Below are 10688 nucleotides of genomic sequence, written 5' to 3'. Positions count from 1 at the left end.
CGTCCTATACACTTTGGCATGTTAGGGAAAAATCGAAAACTTTTAGTCAGTAGTCATCATTTAGCTATTTTTCGCTTTTATCTTCAGATAAAAGCGAAAAATGGCACTAATCCTAAAAGGGCGTGTTACAATTTAACGCTGTTGTCCATTTTTTTGTTGTAGTAAAAACCACCCATTCAGCAGCGTCTGACCAAAATCTATTGAATATTTGATCGTTTAAGCTGGGCGCACTTTATAAAACGAAATAAAATATGTCGTTATACCTCGTGTCTCAGCTGAAAGTGAGGAAGTAACGTTTAAGCGCCTGACAGTAGCGTGAGAAGTTTGATATCTTGTTGAAATTCAGACTCTTGGGTTGGATAAACTGAAACTCTTGCGGGAGATGTGAATACTTCCTGCAGGCCATAATAGGATTCGGAGATAAAAGAAAAACAACCTCATTGTACTTGATGCCAATCTATCTTCTCAGTGTATCTGAACTGTTCCTCTTTGTTGTACACCCTAACCTCTTGCGATTGTTGCCTAACAAAGAGTTTTAGCCAACAACTTTAACTAGGCACATGTTTTGTCCCCCTCATGCTCTCGGCATTAAATGATACTTCAGTTTCAGAGGTTAAGTCTTTGGTGGAATTATTGGAGATTTTTTAAAAACCCTTTCCCGGAACGTTAGTAGTTTAATCGGACGATAAATTGCAGCAATATGCCGGCATCCCTTGCTAATGGTTTTCCTTCAGTAATTAAAGCGTGCTCAAGACATTTCACCTGTCCGTTTTCCCGCCTTTCTAGCGGTCTTCTCCACAAGACATGCGGCTAAATTGAGGCGCCACACAAAAATAACTTGTGGCTGCAAATTTTACTTCTTCCCACCAATGACCAAAACGTGACGAAATATAAAAAGTATAACCCCCTCCCAGATGAACTACCTATAAGCGTTTTCTATCGCTTTGTTTGCATTTTAAAGGTGTTTTTTATTCCAATGTTTTTGAATCAAGGTTTCTTCCCATTTACGGCTGAAAGGAACTTCATAGCGGTGAAGTCGTCGTGCCCTTTGATCCCGACCAAGCCTTTAATTATCGCAGTGCAGATTAATTTTCAAGCCATTTTGTTTTTCGTCAAGTAAAGATACATACTAGGGCATAAGCGGGAAAATCCTTAGCCTAAATGTTCCGGTTTAACTTCAGTGCATGTCAAAAGTTGCAGGAAAATTGTTTTTCTGAGGAAGGTAGAGGCGACATTTGGTAAACAAATCAATTTTTTTTTTTATATATATATATATATAGTTTTGAGTTGGAGAAGAAAGGTTACCTGAAAGCGAAACCATGCTTTTAAGGCCGCTACATGTGTCCAGGGAAAAAAAGAAGATAACTAATAATTTAGCTCATGCTTGCGAGAAGAGTGGTGTGATTTCTATGCCAAACTTCACCCCCTCATTCTGGTGACCTTATTTGGTGCTGGGCTTGCGTTTCCGGTCGTAGTCACCGCTCCCTTCCGTTACCATTTAATATGACGATTGTGTGTTATATACGGGCAGACAGGATGTCAAACTTTATCGACTCGTGAATCTATTAAACGAAGCGTCAAAGCCTTCATTCTACTTTGTTTGATGAGCGTTTTTTGTCTTTCAGTGGCACTGAGAGATTGTAGCTAAGCTTGTAAGAGAAAAAACTGTGTTTTTTTGCCGTCTGTATTAAAAAATATTCAGCGATCTTTGTTTTTTCTTTCGATGACAAACTGAACTTCCGAGAGTCGAAGGTGTAACTCGACCATCAGTGTGATGCTGTGAAATCATTGACCTTTGAAAACGTGTCAAAGCTGTCACGCTTGTATAACTGTTTTGTTTGGGTTTTCCTGCTGTCATTTCCGGTGAAATAAATTTAGCTTGAGCGGAGCAATTTTACTCAAAGCAAAGAAAATAACACCGTGCTTAAAGGGTTTCAATTACTGAGAGATTATTCCGAAGTTCCAGCAGAACGAAAGAGCTGGCTTGAAATTGGCTCTTAGCACTGTAGGACGAATAAGGAATGATTTAATCAAATTTGGCAAAGTTTCATAAGCGACACGTGTCGAGACATTGAAATGATACGCTTCCTGCTTCACTAATGCCCATTATAATCCCATATCAAAACAAAATGTCAATCAAACCAGCCGGTCGAAGATATAAATTAGCAATAAGGAGCTGATCTTGCACTTAGATTTATTTGGCAGCAAACGACGTGATCTGTAACCAATTTCAGTGAGGACTGAAATTGACTTAGCTCTTGGCTTTCCTGCTCCAAATTCAGTGAATTTTTTTTTCCTCTTGGCCTTGTCAAAGGTATTTTAGCAAAGTTCGTAGCTGAATTCTGAAGGCCGTTAGCCCAACGACTGAATCGGACGTTTACTAATTCGCTAAAAAAGAAACATTAAATGATGGAGTTAGAAGATGGATGCCTTGGAGGTTTCCTCAGCATGGCGGAGCTGGAGAGATATTTTATTCATGGTAAGTATCACTTGCTGTATTTCTTTCATCTTTTACTCTAACGTACTTAATAAACTGTTTGACGATTACTCGAAAATCATAATTTCTTGATCTGATATGGGTAATCACTGTTGTCTATGTCTTCTGCAGTTTGCCAATATTAAATACTAACAAAGCTATTGCTAGAAATAGCGTGGGTGTAGTGTTGTTGATGGAGACTCCAGGGATTATAAATATCTTACACAGTGAAAAGAAATATGGATGGAAAATGTCTACGAAGTAACAAATCATTTTCTTGGCGTTTGACTTAGGATCTTTCTATGTTTTCTACAGTTCACCTTTCCTAACTTTGTACAATATTTTGTTATCACTGTATACGGTTTATACTTAAAAGGCCATTTTTGGGGCTCTTCAGAAAATCCTCTCGCTTTTCAGTGGGTGGTCGTCCTTTTGAGCTGTGTCAGTGTGTTAAATCCAGTTGTTGTCGCTCTTCAGATTTGTTCTCTATTGATTCCTCTGCACCCAGTAACGCAAATTAAAATGAACCTTAACCCCGTTGTTGTAAAATTTGTTTCAAGAGTAGCGTTTCCAAACCAACACATTATTGACATTTGTTATCATTTTGCTGGCAAATACATGCCACTTTTCAAACGGAGAAAAAAGAACAAGTTGTTTTGGTATTAAATTTCACTAGTTTCCATTTCTTGGCGCTCGTATACTTTAAAGACTTCCCGTGAAATTTGATATGATGTTTCGCCCGGAGTGATTGAAGAAATTTTAACTGGGCCGGACAGTCTTAAAACACGATCCCGGGTCAAGCGGACTATAAAACTGTCTATTTTCCACACTGCTTCGGCTCGCGAGTGTTTGTTTGAAAACTGCTTAAACAGTCGCGTTTTCGTGACAAGCCACATGGAAATGATGATTTAAAGATCAAACTTTACAGCTCTTGAAAACAAAATCGATAACAAAAACGTTCTTTCTTGGACTGTTTTTCCTTGTTATTTTCTTTACCACTGTGTTTTTTTTTAGGTCTGCCAATTACAAATCTGAATCCCCATTTTCTACCATTCCTTCAAGATTAGGATCATCTACCCCAAGAAATAAGTAACCACTATTTTCTCCTCATAAAGTTTGTCAAATTTAAATGGTTATTCTGGTTTAAAGGGGCGATAATTTTACCCAGGATTTTTGTTTACTTCGCAGTTATTATTCCGTGTACAAAGCATCCTGTTTGGTTGCGTCATGTCCGCTGGGTGTGTTTTTCTATTCCCTGGTTTTGTGCTGGTTTTTCCGAGAAAGTTTTGCTTGTTATAGACACTCCGCATTCGAATCACGTGGCTTAATTAGTGTGCACAGACCCAGTTTGATGCAAGACGCTGGATAAGTTTCGTTGTCGTTACATGAAACTAAAAGCGAAACATTCAACGAATGGGCGCGAACTAGTCTTTCATATTTCGTTTCAGCTCAGCTCTCTTGTTACGGTAAAGTCTTAGGAAGAAATCAATTTGAAAACAATGCATGGCAGTTCTACAAACCGTAGAAGTGTTGGCACTCGGTGGAATTGTTGGAAACATTGCATTGTCCCGTCATAATTGAAGAAATAGAAAAACGAAACATCAATCTTGACTAAGACCGCTATCTCGGAAAAATCTTACGGTAGGAAAGTTAGAAAAACTGATGAAAGCTGGGCGAATTCATATCAAAGGGTAGAGGAAACCTTAAAGCTGCAAAGATCTTCAATGTTATTCTGAAATTTAAATGAAAAAGGAGTTGACATGATGAGGAAAGACAGAGTAATTTAATGGAGACAATTGAGTGCCATTTTTGCTGCTGCATTTAGCTAAACGTTGTCCACCATTGGTTCTCGACCGCTTTTTCCGATTTAGTGATTTTTTTTTCGTAACATAAGTCGCGGAGTCCTCTTTTAAACAAACTAAATGACAAGATTTCAAAGTGAACTGAAAGAAAATACTTCTCCTTCTCACGACAACCAAGTCAGTTTTCAGACTTTTCATGACAGCTAAGTGTTGTCGCCAAGTCCTTTCTGTGGTTCATATTTTTGTATTTTAACACTAAATTACAGTAGCAAGATCTCTAGTTGTGGTTATAAAACATAACATTTTGCTGAAAAGATGACAGGGTAGGAAGTCCTCTTTCGCTCTCTCTGCTGGGTATCGTTACCTCCAATACTGAAACACTTGTTTGGCTCAGTTGCTGAAGGAAGTTGACTTTTTTTACGAGGCAGGAACTCATTACTCTATCTCTCGACAACTGGCTGCTGTATTGGCCCCACAAATTAAAGCACTCCGGTTTCAATTTGTTTATATTTTGCCTGATAGCTCACAATTCGCTCTTTCACTAATGTAGTTTTTCTTTATTTTTTTTTCTGGTCACAAGACTCAACTAACAAACTAAAAGGTTTCAGCATTCAAGACTGGGTTGGGTTTGAACGGTTTGAGAAAATTCTTTGGTTTGGGTGGCATGTTGGTGATTTCTAAGGACTCTTGTAAGCATTTCCAAACCTATCTCAATGACTGTGAATGATCGGCGTTCACTTGTTCCTCGTTCGCTGACCTACACTTGCACCAAGTCAGATTTTCAACTTCCTGTCACATTACAAAATCTGCTCCATGCACACATGTGGAGACGCGCCCGCCCTGGATAATGTTTTTCCCACGTGTCCGTGTGTGATATTAATGTGTCCTGAAAAAAAATCACGATGAAAAGCAAAAGACAATTTACCGGCGGTATATCTAATGCACGTGACAGCAGTGATTGTAGTAACAGTCACGCAACGGCTCGACTGGTAGAATATTTCTCAAACACGAAAATTGGGTTTTACTAATAAAGAAAGCGAAAATGCGTGCAGTTTATTTCTTTATACAAAAGAAAAAGCCTAAATAACCCAGATTTTGAGAATCGAGTTAAAAGATTCCTTTAAAGATCATATTTTATTCATGTTGACACGCCGCGCTTGAGAGATCAATACAGGAAGACATTCTCTCGGTTCGCTGGGCAACCAGCAGTCGTGCGTTAGCAACCTTTACTTCACTCTTAAAACTCACTTGCACATGTCGTGCTTGTTTGGAAGCACGAAAAATGAAGGATCATACCAATAATGGAGGTATTTGCAGCCAACTTTTATGTATTCACAGATTTTATTCAGACCGTTATACAATGTTAGCCTCATTTTCAGGACAAACCAGGAGAAGATGTTGCTATCAAGCTTTCTCGGTCTCCAGAACTCCAGAATTTTTTATTTCTCCAAAAACTCCATATTTTGGCCCCGGTAACAGGAAAAAGATATTACTGCTAATTATTTCCTACTCGTGTAAATATTGTGTTAGATTTTGTAGTGAGTCTAAATATATCGTTTTCTAGGGAAAAGCGAACGATAAAATAGTTCCGGTTTTACCGAGTACGAAGGTTGTGAGGTTGCAGCAGGCACATTCACTCCTTGTGTTTATAAACTTGCTTAGCAGCTGGGAGATGCGGGAAACCAAGAATCGAGTTGCTCATGTATCGCAAGTCGAACACTTAATGAACACTACAGGTCAGGTTGTATTTTTTTTACACGTTTATTAACCAGCTTGGCATGGATTGCAGAAACTTGCGGTCTGGTATCTTTAAAACGTTCAGGCTCTTGCTACTACTTTGAACATGTGTGTTTATTTTTCTCAAACACGGGATCTCGGCAAAACATTGCTTTTGGGCTGATTTACTTTATCTTTGAAAAGTGCGAAATTTAGTTAAGCTCGAAAGTGCCCCGACTAAATAAACTTGTGCTGCAATATCTCTTAGAGTTTCTCGCAACACATGCAGAACAACGACCCGCGCTTTTGTGCTGAGAAGATCAAAGCTAGAACTCTTATGGTTGATGAGGTTTTATATTTTATATTTCGTACAGACCACACTAGGTAATGGAACTTGATCGAGAACCGTGGCAGGGTACCTCGTTCTACTTTGTTCAATACATGTAACGGTGAAACTTTACTTAACTTCATGGCACCTAAGAAAATAAGTGAGTTTTTCGATCGTCTTTACTTGCTCATATTTTGGCAATCGGTATAAATTTCAATATTCACTATCAAGACTTTGTTTGTTTATTCTTCGGTATTATTTCAGTTTACCACGGTTAATTTTTCTGACTTGATATTCACGACCTGTGATACTTGTTCCAGCATATTTTATCTGTGGTTAACCTCATTGTACTCGCCGGAAATGCGAAATTGCTAACGTGACTTGATATCCTGTCAAATCGACTTCCTGTCCGCTTTGAAGCAAAACAAACTGACACAACAATGACATAATTTCTCACATTATTTGCTCTTCACATTTACGTTTAGACCACTGAGCCATATGACTTTATTTTCGTGGTACATTTGTGGAGATTCAGGTTTTTGTATTAGTAAATTCGAAAAATCTGTAGTTCTTCACCCTTTACCTGTGGTATACCTCATTGTACTCGCCGGAAATGCGAAATTACTAACGTGACTTAGTTTCCTGTCAAATCGACTTCCTTTCCGCTTTCAACAAAACAACAGAACCCGCATCATCATTTGCTGTTCATGTTAGCGTTTATACCAGCCATGTGACTTTATTTCACGCACTTTTTAGGAGGTTCAGGTCTTTTTCTTAGTAAAGTGGAAAATATGGACGATGAAATCGACACTAAAAACCTGCGCAGTCAGCAAGTGGTTCGGGTCAAACCCAACCAAACATGAAAACGAGTTTCTTTGGACTTCCTGTTGATCTCTTTTATTAGCATTAAAGTCCATATTGGTTGCAAGAGAGACAGGATCAGTGTTTGTAGACATACCCTTTGCACACGGTATCATTTAAGCGTTAACCTGTCTCCGGGATGCTGGTTTCTCAGAAGTTGCGCTCTATGTCTGATATAAGGAAACCTTTACTTGGAAATCATCTCGATTGGCGAGGTTAGTCCCAGAGGTTCATTCCAGCCCCCTCTCTTTCTGTCTTTTTAAGGGGATACACAACTGAGTGATGTGGTGATATGTGCATCGTCTTCCAGGTGCTTTCGTGCTTCCCATACTGATTTCCTTTTGAATTCAATGTGTAAATCTCTTAGTTCCATTAAGTCATAGCAAAAAGCCATAAAAGTTTCTGGATGTAGTGACCTCGTTTACTGAGTTGTGAACCAATTGCTGTGTAAGCTTTAATTGGGAATTATTTTTCATTCTTATCAAATGAATAACATAACCGAACCTTTTTATTTTTTTATTAATAGATTGCGACCTGGACGCCTTCAGGGACATCAAGCCATTCCAGCTTCCCAAGTCTAAAGACTGTGATAGATACAGCGACTTACCAACCAATGGCTTCTTGAACTGGGCCGCGTGTTCACAGCCTCCGCGTTACGCTGAAATGCCGCCGCCACTCCAACGCATAATGCCAAGCATCACGGAGGAAGTAGTGTTTTTTAACGTTCAAAAGTGCTACGAGAAAGTGCAATGCCGAAAGAACAAGAAATCGAAACAGCGTGTACATGGCGCTACAATAAACTTGAGAGTCGCGACCGATGCCCCTATATCTAAAGTAGAGGTGTATGTGGAGAGGCTGCCAAAGGCTGCTGTACTCTGCGGCGATAACAACGGAAGGGTTCCACTCAAGCTCAAGATGGAAAACCTCATGTATTCTGATGTAAGTATTTCTTTTTTTCATTACTTAACGTACATGTACAAACGGTGCGCGTGGTGTAAATCCTTAAGTACGTACACATACATACATGATTCTGTTCGTTCCTAAGTGGCGCATAAGGCCGTAAATCCATCAGGGCAATGGCAGAATAAATCGCAACTTAAAATTTTTAAGATAGAACTGAGGACACTCAATTAAGTCATCTGGATTTTAGAATCATCCTACAATGTAATTTGTAGTGGTATCGCATTCACTCTTAGTACCTCCATCTTGTTTGATCGCAGATTATCTTTCTAGTAAAGATTGCTCGACTGTCAGTTGGGCATATGTAGCCAGTACTGTGCTGTCTTCTAGTGCTTTTTAGCTCATCTGACTGCGTGCTCACCCACCCACCAACCTACCTCGTGCCTACAAGCTTGATTGTTTGTTTGCTTGGTAGTTCTTGTTTGCTTATAGTTAATCGTTCTTTCATTTTTCTTCCTATAGAATTATCAAAGACAGGACCAGTACTTCTCGGTGGACCTGGACTCTGTGTACCACAACCCTCTGACTGGCTCTCCAGTCTACAAGCTGTCCACAGTGGATTCAGAGAGACGCAACCGCTTTTGGCTTCTAGCTTATATTGTGTATGCCAATGGACGTAAAAGTCAGCCGTTCTATAGTGAACCATTTCTACTCAAAAGCAAAAGAAGCTGTAGAGTTTCCCCGTATTGAGGAACATTTTTCCCCTGACCAAGATTAAAACTAACTTCTGTGAAGTGTTCATGAGGGAAGGTCGAAAGAGACAAGTTGTGTTACGCGGTAAAGACTGCCTGAATCCTTCCCTAAGCGTAGACCGTATGGGTCATGTTAACGTAAAGGCAATTTTTCTTATAATCTAGTTTATGTTTCGTTAAATATACAGCGATTTACTTAACCCGTGAAATAGTATCTAGGTTGTATTGTCTTAACTGTTTTGCTCCAATTTTCAGTTTACTATTGTAACTGTAATATAAGCTGAACAGAAAATTTTCTTTTAACTCGGGCACACTATAGAACTAAGAAAAGATTGTAAATGTATATGCTTTGTTCAAAGATCATTTTGTAAAAATTAAGTTCAAAAAAGGTTTTGACTTTTCGAAAAGGTTAAAAGAGATTTAGTAATGAAATGCTTGAGTCAAATGCGCGATCCGCAATGGTCGAAGGCCATTTATCATACGTGTTCTTAAACTTTCACTACTTTTGCTTTCAAAGTAAAGCACCAAAATACTGAAACATCGCTCAGCTTCAATAAAAAGCAGCCTGAAACTCCAATAGGTGGATTTCACTTTTTTGTGATTAATTTAGACATGCCTCTATATGTGAACGTATGACTCTCTTAAAACTTAACATATGGTACTTATAAAATCAAGAAATAACCGTAAATATAACGTTTGTTTAATTATTCGCTCCACTGGGGTGGTTTTCAATCGAGTGTCGTAAAACCAAAATCAAAGTAGCCAATCACAAAGGAAACAGACAATACAGTGAACCAATTCAAACTCGAATAAATTACATGTAGCTGACGCAAAGCGCGGGAAAACGGTGCGAACGCGTCACGATTGGTTTTGGTTTTACTTCTGATTGGATGAAAAATTGGCGCTAGTTATTTAAGCCAATCGTGTTGTATAGTAAGTTTCGGTACTCAAAGGAAAACAGCCTCTATGAAGACAATTTCTTTCATACTGAGCTAAGCATATTAGTTGACTATTTGTAAGATTTAAAAAAAATAAGTATTAAACAAATTGCGGTATAACTGACAGCAAGCAGTTCATAAGATTCACAAAGTTATAAGTGTCAGTTGTTGTCATCATTTATTCTATATATCTTTGTACTTCTCAAACATTACTTAAATTGTATCAATTTGTAAAACAAAAATAAGTGGTTTTTCATGAGTAAAATTACAAAGGCGAACATTGAGATAGAGAACTATTGTAATAATGCGCATGTAACTAATAATAAAAAAATCTCACAATGACCTTGACTAAGACCTGTACCTGTTCATGTATGCCAGACAAGAATCGCGGTAAAGATACGTTATACAGTTAGACTCAAACGCACAGTGTTATAGTATTGCTACAAAACTGTTATTTCAATTGGTGATGGTATCTATAAGGCCAAGGTGTAGTTAACATTATTTTGAAGCAAACTTAATGAGTAGAACGACTGGTATAGGCCTATATATATATATATATATATATATATATATATATATATATATATATATATATATATATATATATATATATATATATATATATATATAGATATATACCATTCAGCCAATCTCAAACCATAGTAAAACCAAAACCAAAGCAATTGCCTGATTGCTTTCGACCCTCAAATCACTCTCAGAGTGAGCTTATAAGTCACGCGCATTAACCGGGTTCCTTCTCGCTTGCGACGACAAGACAAGAGATTTCACACGACGGTCAACCTTAGAATGACCAGATTGTTAGTTGGTTATAAATTCGAGAGAGATCAACTTCGTCTTTGGGAAGTATATGCAAAGAGGGACGGGATAATTCGTCAAGACAGACTAATTGCTTTT

The 10688-nt window shown here is 38.2% G+C and overlaps 1 protein-coding gene across 2 annotated transcripts; it reads left to right on the top strand.

Moving 5' to 3' along the window:
* Positions 1-1786: 1786 nt before the first annotated feature.
* On the top strand, positions 1787-9362 carry LOC145499115 (uncharacterized). Of its 2 annotated transcripts, none has more exons than XM_081478765.1 (3): positions 1787-2479; positions 7710-8122; positions 8606-9362. In XM_081478765.1, exons 1-3 carry the CDS (start codon positions 2407-2409, stop codon positions 8831-8833), a joined length of 714 nt encoding a protein of 237 aa, XP_081334891.1. In that variant the 5' UTR covers positions 1787-2406; the 3' UTR covers positions 8834-9362. The 2 variants fall into 2 exon arrangements, with proteins under 2 accessions (XP_081334891.1, XP_081334890.1); XM_081478764.1 differs by lacking the exon at positions 1787-2479 and adding an exon at positions 2523-7398.
* The last annotated feature ends 1326 nt before the right edge of the window (positions 9363-10688 follow it).

The sequence above is a fragment of the Orbicella franksi genome, chromosome 1, assembly GCF_964199315.1.
Source record: "Orbicella franksi chromosome 1, jaOrbFran1.1, whole genome shotgun sequence".
Taxonomy (NCBI): Eukaryota; Metazoa; Cnidaria; class Anthozoa; order Scleractinia; family Merulinidae; genus Orbicella; species Orbicella franksi.
Note: the sequence above shows the minus strand (reverse complement) of the source record. Positions and strands in the feature narration are given on the sequence as shown.

Excerpts from the sequence above, each read along its gene's own strand:
- LOC145499115 (XM_081478764.1), top strand. The coding sequence starts at position 7,323 with ATGCTGGTTTCTCAGAAGTTGCGCTCTATGTCTGATATAAGGAAACCT. Across the intron at positions 7,399-7,709 it reads AAATCATCTCGATTGGCGAG|ATTGCGACCTGGACGCCTTC; the intron begins GTTAGTCCCAGA and ends TTTTATTAATAG. Across the intron at positions 8,123-8,605 it reads AAAACCTCATGTATTCTGAT|AATTATCAAAGACAGGACCA; the intron begins GTAAGTATTTCT and ends TTCTTCCTATAG.